Here is a 19,533-nt window from a genome sequence, read left to right as displayed (position 1 = left end):
TCCTAAAAGCCATTTATGAAAGCCCACAGCTAATATCATCCTCAATGGGGAAAAACTGAGAGCTTTCTCCCTGAGATCAGGAACACGACAGGGATGTCCACTCTCACCGCTGTTGTTGAACATAGTGTTGGAAGTGCTAGCATCAGCACACAGAAAACAAGAGGAAATCAAAGGCATCAAAATTGACAAAGATGAAGTCAAGCTTTCACTTTTTCCAGATGACATGATACTACACATGGAAAACCTGTGATAGACTCCACCAAAAGTCTGCTAGACCTGATACATGAATTCAGCAAAGTCGTAGGATACAAAATCAATGTACAGAAATCAGTTGCATTCTTATACACTAATAATGAAGCAACAGGAAGACAAATAAAGAAACTGCTCCCATTCAGAATTGCACCAAGAGGCATAAAATACCTAGGAATAAACCTAACCAAAGATGTAAAATATCTGTATCCTGAAAACTATAGAAAGCTAATGAAGGAAATTGAAGAAGATGTGAAGAAATGGAAAAACATTCCATGCTCATGGATTGGAAGAATAAATATTGTCAAAATGTCAATACTACCCAAAGCTATCTACACATTCAATGCAATCCCAATCAAAATTGTACCAGCATTCTTCTCGAAGCTAAAACAAGCAATCCTAACATATGTATGGAACCACAAAAGACCCCGAATAGCCAAAGTAATATTGAAGAAGAAGACCAAAGCAGGAGGCATCACAATCCCAGACTTTAGCCTCTACTACAAAGCTGTCATCATCAAGACAGCATGGTATTGGCACAAAAACAGACACATAGACCAATGGAATAGAATGGAAACCCCAGAACTAGACCCACAAAAATATGGCCAGCTAATTTTTGACAAAGCAGGAAAGAATATCCAATGGAAAAAAAGACAGTCTCTTTAACAAATGGTGCTGGGAGAACTGGACAGCAACATGCAGAAGGTTGAAACTAGATGACTTTCTTATACCATTCACAAAAATAAACTCAAAATGGATGAAGGACCTGAATGTGAGACAGGAAACCATCAAATCCGTAGAGGAGAAAGCAGGGAAAAACCTCTCTGACCTCAGCCGCAGCAATTTCTTCCTTGACACATCCCCAAAGGCCAGAGAATTAAAAGCAAAAATGAACTATTGGGACATCATGAAGATAAAAAGCTTCTGCACAGCAAAGGAACCAATCAACAAAACGAAAAGGCAACCAACGGAATGGCAAAAGATATTTGCAAATAATATATGAAAAAAGGGCTAGTTTCCAAAATGTATAAAGAACTCCCCAAACTCCACACCCGAAAAACAAAAAATCAAGTGAAGAAATGAGCAGAAAACATGAATAGACACTTCTCTAAAGAAGACATTCAGGGGGCCAACAGGCACATGAAAAGATGCTCAAGGCGCTCCTCATCAGGGAAATACAAATCAAAACCACACTCAGATACCACCGCACGCCAGTCATAGTGGCTAAAATGAACACATTGGGAGACTCTAGATGCTGGCGAGGATGGAGAAACGGGAACCCTCTTGCACTGTTGGTGGGAATGCAAACTGGTGCAGTCGCTCTGGGAAACAGTGTGGAGATTCCCGAAAAAATTAAAAATAGCGCTACCCTATGACCCAGCGATAGCACTGTTAGGAATTTACCCAAGGGATACAGGAGTGTTAATTCATAGGAGCACTTGTACCCCAATGTTTATAGCAGCACTCTCAACAATAGCCAAATTATGGAAAGAGCCTAAATGTCCATCAACTGAGGAATGGATAAAGAAATTGTGGCTTACGTACACAATGGACTACTACTTGGCAATGAGAAAGAGTGAAATATGGCCTTTTGTTGCAACGTGGATGGAACTGGAGAGTGTTATGCTAAGTGACAGAAGTCATACAGAAAAAGACAGATACCATGTATTTTCACTCTTATGTGGATCCTGAGAAACTCAGGACCATGGGGGAGGGAAAGAAAATAAAAAACAGGTTAGAGAAGGAGGGAGGCAAACCATAAGAGACTCTTAAATCTGAGGACAAAGTGAGGGTTGATGGGTGTTGGGAGGGAGGGGAGGGTGGGTGATGGGTATTGAGGAGGGCCCCTGTTGGGATGAGCACTCGGTGTTATATGGAAACCAATTTGACAATAAATTTCATATTAAAAAAAAAAAGAAAGAAATACCAATAGGTATTGTTTTTGAGTCTTCTATACCATTAAAATCTAGGTCTCCTTTATGTTTTGTGCTGGATTACATTCACAATTTTAAGGCATTTGAACTAATGTGATACACATTTTCTTTATTTGCAGCAACAGAAAAGAGATAAGGAAGAGTATCTATGGGACATGAGGGCAGAATAAAATGGAAGTTTACAGGACAGAGCTCTCATTCACAATCTCTACTTTCAACAGCCAATTCCTACAGCAATCATAGGAGGAATCCTTCATTTTCCAAAGCAGACAACAAACAAGGTGAAATGAAGGAGGAAGCTTCCAGAATAAATGAGATGATTAGTGCACATCTTCCCATAAAGATACTTAATGATAACAGAGAAAAAATATCAACCTTCTAGTGGAGGGATCCAGCAGACAGCACACAGGAAGTAAGGAACCTGTAATGGGTGACACTGGGATCAGGTGGCTAATGTTCTTAAAGGACACAGAACGACAGCTGTGAAATAAATGTCCAGAACAAATATGTAAATCACAGTCTAACACCGAAAAGGAAAATAACCATTTTATTCAAATATCAAGCCACTATTCCATGGCAAACAATTCAAATGATCATCTTAGAGAGACTTATGGAGGAAGAAGAGAGAACAGGTAACTAAATGATATCAGGAAAACTCTGCAAGACCAACAGGTCAACCCAAATGATCTACCTCATACCTCATGATGCACATGCCATGTCCGAATTTTGATCTAATAAATCAGAAATGAATCTCATAAAGAGCCACACAGAAAGTGAAAACATTTATGACAAAGGCACAGGAAGTTTCTATTATACAAGAAAAAAGATGAAAATTATGATGTTACTGAGAAATAACGTACCCATTGAGTCTTTATGGCAGGCCGTGAGTTCTAAGTTCTCAGTGTTCTAGTTCCCCTGTGGCATTAATGTTGGTAGGAATATTAGAATACACATGGACAAATTATTTCACCATTGAGGAATGGAAGACATAAATTGGAAATTTCTTATTATCATTCATAAGAAAAATAAGCTTCTGAAGTGAAATAGAGCATGAGATTTTCTCATTTTAGAAAATGCTTTTTTATCTGAGGGAATTACTGAATCTCAGTTTTGTATGATTAAGCCTCAAGCATCAGTGGGGCGCCTGGGTGGCTCAGTTGGTTGACCATCCAACTTCAGCTCAGGTCATGATCTTGTGGTCTGTGAGTTCGAACCCCACATCAAGCTCTGTGCTGACTGCTCAAAGCCTGAGGCTCCTTCAAATTCTATGTCTCTGTCTCTCTCTGCCCCTCCCCCACAATTGCTCTGTCTGTCTGCCTCTCTCTGTCTCTCTCTCAAAAACAAACATTGAAATAAAAACAAAGATTATAGCCTCAGGAACAATGGAAAGCATAAACCGGAAATCACGTGATCCCTGTCTCCAGTGCTCCTGGGATTTGGACACCAAAACCCACTCTGTCCACCACTACTATGACACATTTCTCACGAAAACAGAAACTGGGAATGACTTACAATAGAGTTTCTCAGAATATGGAGAATTCTCCAGGGCCTTCAAAGCAAAGGAGAAGCTTTCAGACTTTGGAGATACTCAACGCACAAGGGGAGTCTCCTGGCACTCACTGTGGATGTGATGGACCATCACTGGAGCAGAACAAAGAATCCTTCGAGAATGTAAGAGTATGACGGGTTGGAAAGCTGATGTCCCGCTATGAGTGGGACAGACATAAAACTGGGCTTCCAAACTAATTTCCATTCAAGGAGAGCTACTTGAGCCATACTTTAAATATTTGCATATCACCACTGTCATCTGTTTTGTTCATGCCCACCTACCTGCTGGTGAGGCTACCGTCTTCTTTCTCTTCACATCCCAGAGCTCCCTCTTTTGTTCCAAAAAAATGACCAGGTGTGGTTTTGACACAATGAGGCCTGATTATCAGAAAAAAAAAAAAAAAAAAAAAAAAGAACATGCCTGTTTCTCAGATTCTTTCACCCCAATACTGTGCTCAGTACACGAGGGAGGACATTGTAGAATTCCAGAAAATGATTTCTGAATATTGTTGCCCACAAGCCCCTTTAGTATACTTGACAGGAATTTCCAACGTTCACATCGTGACCTCACGTCCAAGTACTACCACGACAGGAATGAGTAGCAGTTGAGAGCTTAAGTGGGCAGTACCATTTTATGCCACTCAATGTTTACAATTACCACTCATCTACAGATGATGATGCTCTTACCTCACCGTAAAGAAGGGGAATCTACAGCTGGAAAGGAAACCTCATGAAGATATTTCTCTATATCTACAAACTCGACTTCTTTCTCTGACTGCAGGGATCTGAATCCCAGTCATGCAAGAGGAAGCTTCCAAGAGACAGTCTTCCAAGGAAGGAACAAACCCGCGAGTGTGGTTTGGGAAGTCTGGAAGGAGTTATCCTCACCCAAGAAGAGGAGGTGTCCATAGGTCTCTAACATCACATCCCTGTACAGTTCTCGCTGACTCTGGTTCAGGCATCCCCATTCCTCCTGAGAGAATTCTATGGCCACATCCCTGAAGGTCAGCAGTCCCTGCAACAAATGCCACAGTTACCAAGTAGCCATAGGCAGCATTCATAATGGTACCTAAGATGCAAGAGGGAGTTAATGTCACCAGCTGGACCCCAAGACCTGATCTTCACTGCTTACTTGTTGATACCCACTGCCCTCAGTCCCTCATTTTATTTTAATTCTTCTTTCAACCTTATCTGTTACTTCAGGCAACAACACCCCAGGGCCATCATCTCTTGTGATGGAAACAGAAAGTATACAACAAAAGGTATGTCATCTGAGAAAGAGCTTATACCCACCGTGTCTGAGCTCATCCCCTGACTCACTCCTAAGCAAGTAGACAGTGGTGCCAACCACGGGGAGAGGATTGTTACCATGACCTCATTCTAATGCTAAACTCTCCACCTAAGAGCGAGCACAAACCTCATTTACTATGTAACATCCAGAGTAGGTATGGAACTGCTTGTTTTCAAAAAGTAAACATTCCAATGTGTATTTACTTATCTTTGAGAGAGAGAGACAGAGCAGGAGCAGGGGAAGGACTGGGAGGGAGACAGAATTGGAAGCAGGCTCCAGGCTCTGAGCTGCCAGCACAGAGCCCAGTGCAGGGCTCGAACTCACAAAACGCAAGATTTCGAGCACACAGACTGCATGATCATGACCTGAGCTGAAGCTGGATGCTCAGCCAACTGAGCCACCCAGGCCCCCCTGTATACAACTGTTTTCTTCAGGCCCAAGTGTAACCTGATCTGCACCTTTACATAAGGTGATGGGCTCTCCCTCTAATTCTCCACCCTGACTATATATGAAACCATTCCCTTCCCGGGGTCTCTGCTTTGGAAGTGATTCCCTCTGATCTCCTTAATTGTTGAAAATCACGTTTCCTTTGTGTGACAACCCCAGCTGGTATATATTCTATCTGTGACTCGCCAAGAAGTGAATTCCTGTTTGTTTAGGTATATTGGGAAAACTGGTTCTGACTTAGAGGGGTTTCCTGCTTTCTGCAGGAAGACCTTTTTCAACACAATGATATGCTTTCATCTATTTTCTTACTTTGAGGTAAGAACCAGTGTAAATATTGTGTTTATTCAAGCGAATTTATAAAATGAAGGCATCAACAAAGGCATCCATATTTTTAAATACTATATTCACATCACGTAGTATACCTGGTGTCTATTTCTTAGATGGAAAGTCTGGGTGTGTTACAATGTACGTAGCATATTCTAATATGAATTACAATTTCACAATGGTGCATTGAAGAGCTTTATTTTTTTTAAGTTTATATGCTTATTTTTAGAGAGGGGGAGAGAGAGCAAGTGGGGGAGGGGTAGAGAGGGAGAGAGAGAGAATCCCAAGGAGGCTCCCCACTGACAGTGCAGAGCCTGACTTGGGGCTCCATCTCAGGAACCATGAGCTACTGACCTAAGCTGAAATCAAGAGTCAGATGCTTAACTGACTGAGCCACCCAAGTACCCCCAGATTCTGCATTGCTGACAAGACATTAGCCTATTGGCCAGGGAATAGATATTTGAATAACAAAGAGCAAGAATTCAAAGGCAGGAACTCATGGAGTACTTGGAACTAAATGGGTTTTATAACAACCACAGGTTCTACTAGAATAGCAAAAAAGGCAACAAGGAGCCTTTCTGAGCATTTCCTACTTAGTAGATAGCATCTACTCATTTTTCATAAATTAATGGAAAATGAATAATAATCATAATTATAAACAATTATCATCTATGAGAGCAAACAGGTTATTCTATTTCTCTGTGGATATTTTGTCAAGCATCCAGTACATGGAAGAGATTCCGTTTTAACCTGGGTTATCTGACCTAGAGTTGATCTAAAACGACACAGTGGTCAATATCCAGACGGGACCCTAAAGCAACGTTAGTAACATGTGTGAAAGCTGAAAAGAATGATGGAAACCAGAAAGTGTCCACACAAAATTGGTCTCCTGTTTTACACTTCATGCACACACCCATACATTTAGAAAGCAGTTATATACATATTAAAAGTGATAGAGTGGAGGGCCACCTGGGTGGCTCAGTTAGTTAAGCATCTGACTTCCGATTTTGACTGAGATTGTGATCTCCAGGCTCCTGTGTATGCACCCTACATTGGGCTCTGCGATGATAACAGGGAGCCTGCTTTTAAATTGTCTCTCTCTCTTCCTCTCTCTCTCTGCGCCTTCTCCACTTGTTCTCTCAATCTCCCCGTCTCTCACACAAACTACAGGAAACAAGGGAAGAGCAGAAAATGGTCGTGGAAACTAAGAAACATCCTCAATGACATTACACTCATAAATCTAGTTTTAGATAATGATGCTTAGGTCTTTTATTCACACTGTCAACACAAACACATTGAATGATATACATAAACCGGCTATTATTTCTGAATCTAGTATGATGAGGGATACAAACAGGAAAATGTGCACCTCCACCAGAGAAGCCTGACCTAGAGCCTGCAGAGTTTTAATAAGCATCAAGTAAGTGCTGGTTGCTACATTCTTAAGGGGTCTCCTGACTGCCTATATGTCTCAATAAGTAACCTTGAACTGAATGGTAATCACCAGAGAAATCCTGCAGAAGCAGTTTTACACTCAGAAATTCAAAGGAACAGCCTCCTGAGTTGTTCAGTGGGTTAAGCCTCTGTCTCTTGGTTTTGGTTTCGGTCATGATCTCACAGTTCATGAGTTTGAGGAGGGCTCCATGCTGCTGAGTATGTGGAGCCTGCTTGCGATTCTTTCTCTCCCAAATTTTCCCCGTTTCCCCCCCCCCCCCTCATGTACTCTGTCTCCTTCTCAAAATAAGTAAATAAACTTAAAAAAAAATAAAAGGAACATTTGTGATCTAATACTGCGTGCAGCTCCCCTCCCCCCCAGGACATATAAGCTTCATGAAGCCACCATATGGCTCCCTCTGCCCACAGGTCCAGTGTCTGTGCGACTCCAATAAGCTATCTTGCATCATCCAACATCTCCAGAATTGTTTCTTGACCATTGTGCTTGATGATCCCACCATATACTGTTTCATTGAAAGCTTTTGTTTCAGTCCTCATTTCTGCTCTATTCTGTTTCAGGTTTCGAAGGTGCAAGCATGTAAACTATGGGATTCTTCTTTTCTTCTTCTGAAAATACAAACTAAATAGAAGAATAGATTTGCATCAAGAATGTGGAGTAAACTGTCTACAGGATGGAGGTCCGAGTGATTTAGAACCTCCACTCCCAGAAGTCATTATCTCTACTACACAAAGGTGAGAGTCTTCATTGTCCAGTGGCAACGGGTGGGATGTGGGTTGGGAGCAAGTGGTCAAGAAAGGATTCTGGAGACCTCTTTGGTCAAAAAAGCTGTTTTCATGAAAGCACAGGGAGAGGAATTGTGGGCGCCAAGGGCTGCAGTAGGATTTGAGGAGACACTGATGGTATGCTTTAAGTTGGAGGCATAGAGATAAAAGAAGTTTCTAAAGCATTTTCAGATAGTTAAGAAGACTTACAGGATACTGGCAGTCTGGCTCTCCTCAAGCTGAGCTTCCCTTTTGCCTCTGGCAAAGCATTCACATGAAGGCAATTGTGAATTCCTTGAGCAATGTCATACTCTGCCTATATCTAGTGTTTATCAATGGATGGCAAACTGTAAGAAAATTTAATCCTGTCGGCATTTCTTTTACCTCTGTTCCTTTCATCAGAAACTACAGGCAAAGAGAAACTTTGCCAGAAGAAAGATTGTTCCAGTTGAAATGGGATGGTTTCTGCATATCACTCGGTAAATCTACCTTATGAAATAAATTGAAATGAAATTGTAATGAAACAACCTGCAAATGGGGTATCTTTTCAACATTTTAAGCAGCAAGAGTCTTCCTTTTATCTGACAACTTTGGAGTTAATCCGGGCCTCATATCCATCCTGTGTATTTGTGCATTTTCTTCATCCTGGTCTCCAGAGAGGTGATTAAGCATCCAGATCTGACCTAAATGGGAACTGTTTTCCTTGAGTGCTATGCAGGACCAGACTCCACCAGCAACAGGAATCTTGGACTCAATGCCTTCCCCTGTGGATCGTTCACAAAGGGAATATTTTCAATACTTGCAGAACTTTAATTTGGAGTTGGAGAAGGGGGAGAAGGCTCAGCGATACAAGGGAAGAGTGTTCTACAAACCTAATCTTGAGTATCATCTGAAAAGGTTAAAAATTGGGTGAAAAAATAAAGCAGAAATCTCAGAACTAGAAAAACCAACACTTGCGATTTCAGTTTGCATGGGCCTTCAAGAGAAAAACAGGGCAGGGTCCCTGCCCTCAGATGCACAGCTTACCTGAGAACTGGCCATTTCTTCTTTCACCTGGTCCCCTGGGTTTCTTCTCTGAAGATTTTGCTGGAGATCTCACAGCTGCATCAGCAGAAAATGTCTTCCAAGCCACTAACACAGCCTCTACACCTGTAAACTGATCACCTGCAGGCCAGACTTTGAAATGTAGAAAAGGCCCAACTTCCTACTCCTTTGTGTAAAAAGCTATTCAGAACCTTTTGAGCTCCTAATTGGATGCCAACCTCTGAGTTTTCCTCTTCTCCTTTCCACAGATGCTTCTCCTCCCACAGATGCCACTACACCCCACAAATGCTGCTACACCATAGGCACACTTTGTTACACGGCCTTGATCCTCTCCAACTCCTATAGAGGAGACCCTGGCACCTCTCCTAGAGCCAAAGCCTGCACTCACCCCTCCTAAATTGTTGGGAAACCTTTGTGCTTCATCCTGGATTCCTTTAGAATCACCTGGAGCACTTAATTAAAACAACACCATTGTTTCAACAAACATTGATTGACAGAATCTGGGGGGGGGGGAGGGGGCGATATGATCATTTTTTGAAATTCCACAAGTGATCCTATTGGGAAGTATTTAGGAAGGTGACCAGACAAAAAGCACGATCATAGCTGTGGTTTTTGTCCATATTTAAATCCATGCCTTCTCCACTGATCAGAGTTTCTGGAGATTTACACATCCCCCCTCTTTCTTCTATGCAGTGGGAGACACCCTTCCACAGGGAGCTTTCCCTTATACATGCAAATGCCTCTTTCAAAAGGGTTTCAGACCTTTTCCTTTGTCTGCTCCTTTAAAGTAATTCTTATGCCAAAGGGACACATTTTGGAATGGTAAAATGCTCCCATTCAGTAGCAAAGTTTACTTTCCTAAATCACCGCTAAACAGTTTTCCCAACTGAATGCACTTTTTAACTCCTTCCAGGAATATTTGAGATTTCTAATTCCTCATTATTTTCACTGAAATTTGGTGTTATCCTCTTTTCCTTATTTTGGCCATTCTAGAAAATATTGAGTGGTTTCTCACAGTAAAATATAGAGTGATCTAAGACAGTTGTGCTGCTGCCTGAAACTGAAACCACTTAAAAGCATAAAGTTAAACAATTCAAAATGGTGGCATTAAAACATCAACAAAGCTTCCTATTAAACTTAGTAACCTTTTTTCTCTTGGGGAAACCTCCCATAATTCCTTCTTAACCACCACCCCCCCTTTTCTTTTAACCAAAGAGTACCAAACTGGAAATATGATGACCAATGTTTGTAGCACAAAAACAACTCTTGTCAAAACAAGATGGATCCTGTTTTTCCCTATAAAAATCCCCAGCCCCTTCCTCTGGGTGGGCTTGCAATGTTGAAGGCCTTAACCTACTTCAGCCTCTTCTGCCTGGGAAAACAATAAAGCTCTTATTCCTCTTTTGCCCAAACTCTGTCTTCACATTATATTTTAGCTCTGAAGAACAGAGGTCAGTTTTCAACAACAGGATGAATGTGTACGAGAAGGAAACATTTTCCTTCAACTGTGCTCTATTCTTTGTCCAGTCTAACGATTAAACTGACATCAGGCAGGTTCAAAAGACAAAAAAAAAATTTCTTGATGATGGGAACCTCAAAGATTTGAGGCTCAAAGACAGGCAATCGATGCTTATATGCCATTTGGAATGAAGGAGAAGGGGGTGGGGCTTTACAACTCAAGGAGGAACTATATCTACATGGAATGAAAAAGGAAAGAGCAAATGTTTATCAAACATGTTTGCACTGCCACGCAGATAACTCTTTATAAATCGTTCATCGCTGGGGACACCTGAATGGCTCAGTCAGTTAAGTGCCCCTCCTTGGCTTAGGTCATGAACTAGCAGTTGGTTAGTTTGAGCCCCACATCGGGCTCTCTGCTGTCAGCACAGAGCCCACTTCAGATCCTCTGTCTCCCTATCTGCTCCAACCCTGCTCATTCTCTCTCTGTCTCTCTGGAATAAATCAATAAACTATAAAAAAATAAAATAAAAATTAAATGTTCATCTCTGCTATTAACTCCTTCCTAGTAGAGGTCCCTCATCTAATTTATTCTTGGTATATGTAACAGCCTCCCGAAAGAAGGACATTTTTCCATTGCCAGCAACTTAGAGGTTGCTAGAGGATATTTTGTTAAGTTAAATAAACCACATACAGAAAAAATATATACTGTATGAAATCACATACACGCAAATCTTAAAAATGGCAAAATTATTAAAGATTAGCAAGTTTGTTGCCAGGGGCTGAGGATGGGGGAAATGTTTAGATGTTGGTCAAGTGGCAAAAAGCACTACTAATGCAGGATGTGTGAGCAGTGAATGTTTACACCTCGGTGAGTGTGCTTAATACTAGTGTATTGTACCCTTGAGATTTGCTAAGAGAGGCTATCAGAAGTGTTCTCAAGACACACGCATACACACACACATATTAACAATGGGAGATGAGGGATATGTTTATTGGCTAGATTGTGGTAATGACTTTGTAAGCAGGACCCAAGGGTACAGGAGCACCTGGTCCCAGTGGCCCCAGACAGACCCAGTTCTGCCACTCATGGCTGACCAAATCCAAGGGCAAGACAGAGGACTTTTGCTGCCTCAATTTGACCTCAAACTTGCTTACTGGGTTCCTTCTAGCTTGTCTCCTGGCTCAGGAGGAAGACCCTGAGGACAAAGTATCCCTCAGGGGAACTGGAACTGCCCCGCATGCCTCAAGGACTGCCCTGAGCCAGAAAGACCCCACCCTAGACTGACTCCTAGACAATGGCAGACTTCACTGTCTACCTGCAGGTCCTGACTCCTTTTGCCCCTCTACCCACCTCTCCCCTTTTCCCTTCCATAAACCTGGAAGTGTATCCAGCACTTTGGAGACAGTCCTTGAGACATTATTCAGCCATCTTTGTACTGTCAGCCTCCCTGAAATAACTTCCTCTCATGTTTCACCACCTCTCATCTCTCTGCCTTTGGATTTTGTCAGTGGTAAGTGGCCAAACCCGGTCTGTGTGGGACCCCCGGAGTCGGCAAGAACACCGGCGAGATGAATGGTGATAAAACAAGAAGGAGATTTTCTTCACGGAGGCCCACACTGAGAAGAGAGGTGACCAACATCTCAAACACTGTCCCCACCTGCTGAAAATCCTTCCAGGTTTATAGAAAGAAAATGTAGGATGAAAGGTGGTGTACATGCAGGTGGTGAAGGACAGGCCAATTACTGCATTGCTGTGAGGCATGTGGGGTCTTGCTGGCTCAGGGCAGTGCCTGTTGCTGGAGGGGGTAGTTTCCTTTCCCATCTTGGGATGCTTTGCCTGCTGGGGCTTCTTCCTGAGCTAAATGCTGACGTGGAAAGAAGAATGGAATCCGCTAGAAAGTACAGACGAAGGTCAAAAGAGAGACAGTTGAAGGCACTGCTGGGTCTTCTTTCCATTTCACAAAGTCTATGTATATTTACTTTTTAACACTTGACTGACGTCTAGATGTTCAGAAATGGAAAACAGGGTGATGAATGGGTTGGCTCCTGAAACTCCCATGGAGCACGAATGTCCTATCCCCTTTTGGGGGTTTCAGAATTCCTGTCTCTTTCCAGTTGTTCAGGCTGAACTAAGAAGTTGACATGAGACTGGGTGGCTCAGTTGGTTGAGCATCTCTTGATTTTGTTTGTGAGATCAGGGATTGTGAGATCAAGCCCCACATCAGGCTCTGCTGTGACAGCACAGAGCCTGTTTGGGATTCTCTTTGTCCCTCTCTCTCTGCCCCTCCCTGGTTCTCACTTGCTCTCCCTCTCTCTCTCTCTCAGTCTCCCATTCTCTCTCTCTCAAAATCAATAAACTAACATTTTTAAGAAAATCGAGACTGGCAAAGACTATCCTTGTAACCTGTTTCTTTTCAAAAGAATCAATTGACATCGAAGCTCAATATAGACCAAGTGAACTTCAGCACATCTATCTATTCCAGTGTCTCAGCCTGGAAATGTCTATTCATTATTAACTACCTACAAGCATTCTTTTTGTATGTATCAGCTGACTCATCCGCCTGCATTTTCTTCTGTCCCAGACAGTTCACTATTACACTTATGACTGAAAACATTTAAATATGCTAATGGATTTCCTTGAGCATTTCATCTATCAAGACATCAACATTTCTCCTAGGACACAAGGCACAGTGTTCAACCCTTGGTCTCGAATGCCTGCATTCCCTAAAACCTAGCTTTCACTACACCTTCAACTGTGGTCAGTCACATTAAAGTTCAGAAACAGTTTCCCTTACCCCTATTTCTTGAAGGACCTTTGAACTGTCTTTGTGCAACAGTCTTCAAACTTCATGCGCAGATAAATGTTGCACAACTATAATCTCTCCTATTGAAAGATACACATTCAAAGATAATTCAAAGTATTTCTTCAATATTACAGGACAAACTGTTATATTACTGATGAGATTCTGGCCTGATTGCTGGGGCCATTAACAACATATTTGAACAGCTATTTATATGACAATTATAAAAGGGTTCATTTTATGCCTGTAATTTATTATTTATTACTAGAATAGATATATTTTGGTTAGCTTATTAACTAATGTATTTTGTGTGTGTGTATGTGAGAAAGAGAGCACAAGAAGGGGAGGAGGCAGGGAAGGGAAGACAGAATCACATGCCTTTAGCACACAGCCTGATGTGGGGCTGGAACTCAAACCATGAAAACAGGACCTTAGCCAAGATCAAGACTCTGAGGCTGAACTGACTTCTGCCACCCAAGCGTCCCTAGAATAGATTACTTTAGTCACAATTTTACTTACAAGGTCACTGATGTATAATTGACCTTAACACTCTTGGAGGCATGAATATATAAATGGTTGACAGGAAGAACAACAGACTACATTTTTCTCATGTGATGGGAGGTTTTGTAATTTCTCCAGGCTACAGAGAAGAGCGTGAACACGTAGTGATTGTCACTCAGGACAAATGTCCTGACAGTTGGGAAAAATGCCTTTATTAAGCCCCAGTTTTTACTTCCTTCCAGGTGGCCTACTGAAAAACAGAAAAATTGTAATGATGGAACAGGGTATAGAAAGTTGCAAAGATGCTCCCTAGGACAAGGATGTTTGGGGTAGCTGTTATGTCAGGACACTATGTACTTGTGATTACTTCCTATCAATAGGTTGGCTCCTCAACTTGTACATGCACAAAGCATGAAAACCATAAATGAGTCCTAAACACAAAATATATGAGGTATAAGGATCATCATCCAGTATAGATGATGTGCAAGCCTGCAAAAAAAAAAAAAAAAAGTCTTAAGAAATGTAGAAAGAGTTAAATCATACAAATATCTTACTTTGGCCACCGTGGATTGAAACTAAGTTGTTCTTTGTTTTTAATGTTTATTTATTTGAGGGAGATTGTGAGCAAGTGTGAATGGGGGAGTAGCAGAGAAAGGAAGAGAGGCTCCATGCTCACTTTGGAGCCCCATGTGGGGCTTGAGCCATGCCCATGAGACCAAGACCTGAGAAAAATCAAGAGTTAGACCCTCCACCAACTGAGGCACCCAAGCACCTCTAATTCCATTTTTAGTTATTTTAAAACCTCATACTGTTCTCCTGAATGGCTGATGCACCACTTTGTTTTCCCACCTACAGTGCAACAGGGTTCCCCTTCTCTTCATCCTCACCAACACCCATGGTTTCTTGTGTTGTTAATTTTACCCATTTTGGCAGGTGGGAAGTGGTATCTCGTCCGTGTTTTGATTTGTGTTGCCATGATGATGAGGGATGTTGATCATCTTTACATGTGTCTGTTAGCATTCTGGCTATCTTCTCTCAAAAAGTGTCTATTCATGTCTTTTGCCCATTTCTTATCTGGGTTGCTTGACTTGTGGGTGTTGACTTTGAGAAGCTTGTATAGATTTAGACTTTTCATTCAAGTCTCAATTACTGTGTCATCCCCCTCTTTTCAAATAATTGGGTAAGGTTTGTCCTGTTTTAGTAAAGCATATGCACTTTCAACTGTAAGAGAGAAGTTTGGAATCAAACTTCAGAAATGAACAAACAGTCCCAGAGAGTTTCAGAATTGGTACTTAGTTTCAGGTTTTTGATTTCCAGGATGTCTTGAAATCTAGTCCTTGTTCTCACAGCAGGTGACTTAAATATCTAAGCTGGTTTTGAGCAAACTGCAATTTTTCTTTGGGCACCTGATGTCTCTTTAAAGCCACAAGTTTTCACAGGTGTATGCTGGTGTCATGCAAAGAACCTTGAGAAGGGGAGCAGAGAATGAAATTATGTCATACTATAACAAAGGAGAGCCTGCAGAAAACTTACTGTCACGTAGTATAACATTTAAGTTTGTCACATATAGAATGGACCCTCTGTGGAAACCTGAGGCGTTACTCAATAGGTGTATTGCCATTCCTCCCAACTGAAGGTAAAAAGTACTGACTATCCTTATCAACTGGACTATTTTGAAAAGGACTGCATGGGTGTTTCAGGGAACAATCAGTTTTCAGTGGGAATCGACATCACTAGTGGATGAATGTTGGGAACAAAAGATAAAGACAGATAGCAATGTTATTTTTTGCTCAGGGGTCCTAATCAAACTTCCATCCTCAGCCTTTGGGTTTTCTCTCAGGTACAATAGGGGTCATACAGGGACTAGTATCCCCTTCCCTTGCCAGGACTCTCCTTCCCAGGAACCTCCTATCCCCTGGAACCTCCACCCCATGCTCTCCAGCCCCTGCCCCCCATGGCTGCCATGGGCCGAAGTCCAGGCCTTCGATGCAGCTGTGGCCCAAGATGGCTTGAGCGTGACCATTGATCTAGGGCCTAAGCTTTGTATTCCTCTATTATGTGCTTGCTGCCCTGTTGGGTTTCCTTATTTATGGGGCAATGATTAACTCAGGGCAGAGATTTTGACGGATCTCTTTGAAGCTTGATGAGTGATGCACTGTCGAGTGTGCCAGTATCAGTTGAACATTTTCCTCACAAGAAGGTTGGTAGCTCATCGAATAGGACTGATCATTTGATCAGTACCACTAACCTCAGCTAAAGTGCCATGAGAGACAGAACATAGAAAACACATTGAAATGTCATTTATTTCCCCTTGTTTCCAAATGTGGTTACTACTGTCAAAATCTAGATATTTTCCCCTTTGCGGGAAAAAGAATTTCTGCATGACATTTTTCAAAGAAATCTCAGTCCAGTAAATGAATTGGGGCAGATAAACTAAGGAGAAATGGGTGTGTAATGCTCAAAAGGCCTAGACACAAAGGAATAAATTCATAGACAGGGACCCATTGTTATTTATGGGAGACCCATATTTTTCAAACTGCTTTAGCTCTCTGAGGCAGGGGCTGCTGGTAGCACTGGGTTTGAGCACTAAAAGTGTAGGTCAGCTGTAAGGACAGAAACAGTTTTATTCCCAGTGCAGAGAGTAGTTTCTCCAAGCCAGTTGACAGGGAGGACTAGGAAGATGCCTGTGGTTCCTTGGAGCCCTGTCATTGGGAATTAGGGAGACATGGAAAGGGTCGGCTAAAGAGCTGAAGGTGTGTTTGGCTCTTAAATTTGTAAGTCTCTTTTTTTCCAATGTCCAGAAACTCTGATCACTGGAGAAGAAATGTGTTTAAACCTGGATAATAACCAAAGCCTCCTTACTTCCCTAAATGGTCCCCAAAGGGATCCTGTGTGGAGTTTCAAAACCGACCCTTGCTGTTGCCCCCCTCCTCAGATTCTGTCAATTGGTGTGGATTGAAACAACAGTGTTTGCTTAATTAAGTGCTCCAGGTGATTCTCCCTGAGGCCAGAGTCAGTTGGCAAGGCTTCCCATTAATTTATGAGATTTGAGTGCAGGCTTTTGCTCAAGGAGAGGTAACAGGGTCTCCTCTACGTGAGTGTGGGAGGATTAGGTCTGCGCAGCACACCGTTCCTATGCTGTAGCAGAATTTGCAGGTGCCTTTGGGATGGAAGCCACTGAAACTATAGAAGAAAAACTCAGAATTGGGCTCCAAGTACATAGTCTCCGTTTCTGAAAAGCTCCTGACACAAAAAACTAGGAAGTTTTGTCCTTCTGCATTCCAAAGTCCCGCCTGCCAGTGAGCATTTTTCTTTTGAAGACGTTCTGTTGGTGCCTTTAAGGGCATTTTCTCCTGATGCATGTGTGATTTGTCCACAAATACCTTCTGAGAAAGAAATCTAGAGGACAAGGGGAAGAAGAGGAAATGGCCAGCTCTCAGGTAAGTCCGGTGTTCCAGGTCGGAGGCCGTGTCATCTTTTCCCCCTAAAATTCCATGCATGTAGAAATCACAAATGTTGGTTTCTCTGCGTTTGGTGTTTCTGCCTTATGTTTTCACTAAAGTTTTACAAGCTTCTCAGGAATGATACTCAAGGTTAGGTCCTTAGAACTCTTCTCCCCTATAAACAGGAATCTTCTCTACATTCTCAAACAAGGCTTTCACTAGGACATCAACACTTGTCACTTTGAGGTAAAGTCCTGCAAGTATTGCACACATTCCCTTTAGGACAGATCCAAAGGGGAAGGTGTTGAGTCCAAGATTCCTGTTGATGATGGGGTCTGGTGGTGGGATTTCATTCAAGGAGAACCGTTCCCCTTTAGGTCCCCCATTTAGTACCTCTCTGTAGAGCAGGATGAAGAAAATGAAAAATACAAGGCCCCCAGTATCTTAGGAATCCTCTTAAGCATATGGGAATCCTTCTGGAGACCTCCTTTTTGCCTTTTCCTCCCCTGGCTGCAGTGTCACTCTTCACAACCCCACTGTGGATCTTGGTGCCCACAGGTCCTCTCTTTGTGTTATAATAAAACAAACTTTTTGGACCTAATAATAAATGCAAAAAAACAGAGAATGGATATGAGGCCTGAATAACTTGGAAAGTTAAAAAAGCAGGGAGAGAGCAGTCTTGCTTTGTAAAATGTGAAAAAGATACTCTTTAAAATATATTAGACATGACAGGACAGGGAAACAGCCATCTAAAAGTGGTGTTTCTCCCATTCAGATGGGGCTCCCAAATATGGGCCGATGATCCTGTGGAAGCCAACGGCACGAGTGGTGAAAAGAATTCATCTGTGGCAGAATAAGATGTTAGATTGATGAAAACACCCCAAAGGAGTGGTGGCCAGGACAGCAGATGAGAGGCTCCTGCTGTGAGCAGTGACTTGGGGCTGATTTTGAAGGGGGAAGATGAGTATGTATGGTAACTTAATGGAATTTTCCCTCATGTGGTAATTCTGCCTGGTTGTAAGCACCCACTTGTTAGTTAGGGCCTCTACATATTTTGAGGCAGGTCACCTGCTGGGCCTGCCTCTCTTCAGCCAGGTGGTCCCTGTGGACTCCTCTACTACCTGGTGCTCAAGCCTGTTTGTCTCAAAGCAGCCTCTACTGAAAGTGTATGTGATTGAAGTTTGTATAAATCCACTGTATTCTCTCATAATTAGACTGACAATCAGATTCACTGTTTGGGGGCCAACAGAACACACCAGGGATCATGTGTCCTTTGGTGTGTCTTAGGCACTGATAGCAATTTGTTTCCTTACACTTCGTGTTCACTTCTTTAACTGGCCTGGTTCTCTCTGCCAGATCTCTCCCTTGTAACGTTCATCCTTCCCCCCCACCCCAACCCGATCTTTGCTAAGGATCTTAGATTTACTGAGCGATGTGCAGAAGCCATCACATTTCAGCTGGAAACTTCTTTCTTCTGAGTTTCTCTTTGCTTGTAGTTTCTGGTGGGGAGAACTGAGGCAAAAGAAGTGTAGCTTCAATTAAATTTCCTTACACTTTGGAGCCCATTGATAAAGGAATGTCATACTCTGCCTGTCTCAAGTATTTAATAAAAATTAAACATTAAGGTATGAAAGCAGCTATGATTTACGTGAGGAAGGGCATATCCTGTCATTGTGTTGCAAAGTGTAAGGAAATTTAATTGAAGCTACACAACTCTTGACTTTGTGTCCCTCATCATTGCCCCCCTTGAACAACGTAGACCCTTACATCTTTAAGGTTGTTAAAGTGGAAGGTCTCTGCTTCTGTAACTTCTTCCTGATGAATCGGTTCCTACCTATGAGTGAAGATTAGTCAGTTGGGAATTTAGTAGGAGTTAGGAAGGTTAAGGCAGCTGTCTTTAGACTTGACAAAATGTGGGAGTTTCCTTGAGGAGAATGAATCATCTGTCCCCTTGAAGTTATGTCACTGAAAGAGTCTCATCACCAGGTGGAGAGAAAAAGAAAACAGCAAAATATGATAAAGTACAAAAAGAAAAAAAATGCCAAAGTAAATTTTTATTTTCCTCCACAGTCTTGTCACAGAAATACCCTTTTAATTACTGCCTTATATTTTCAGAAAATGAAAACAATAACACAAAAGTTGACATATTTGTGTGTCTTGATCCTCAAATATAATAGAGTCATAGTGCAGCAGCTGGGGTTGTCACACACAGGAAGCTTGATTTCAGCCAATAAGGAGATCAGAGGGAATAACCTCCAAAGGAGAGACTCACA

The 19,533-nt window shown here is 42.1% G+C and overlaps 1 protein-coding gene across 1 annotated transcript in view; it reads right to left on the bottom strand.

Moving 5' to 3' along the window:
• LOC109260584 (zinc finger protein OZF-like) overlaps positions 1 to 19,533 on the bottom strand; it is a 153,559-nt gene that overhangs the window by 83,471 nt on the left and 50,555 nt on the right. Inside the window, exons 2-3 of the mRNA XM_053905816.1 lie at positions 4,620 to 4,746; positions 4,014 to 4,109 (exon numbers count right to left, since the gene is read on the bottom strand). Of these exons, the coding sequence (XP_053761791.1) occupies positions 4,014 to 4,109; positions 4,620 to 4,746 (223 nt within the window). The remainder of the gene's footprint in view (positions 1 to 4,013; positions 4,110 to 4,619; positions 4,747 to 19,533) is intronic.

Source organism: Panthera pardus, unplaced genomic scaffold, assembly GCF_024362965.1.
Source record: "Panthera pardus isolate Hobbes unplaced genomic scaffold, ASM2436296v1 HiC_scaffold_18, whole genome shotgun sequence".
In the NCBI taxonomy this organism is placed as follows: Eukaryota; Metazoa; Chordata; class Mammalia; order Carnivora; family Felidae; genus Panthera; species Panthera pardus.
This window is presented reverse-complemented; position numbering and strand designations above follow the sequence as displayed.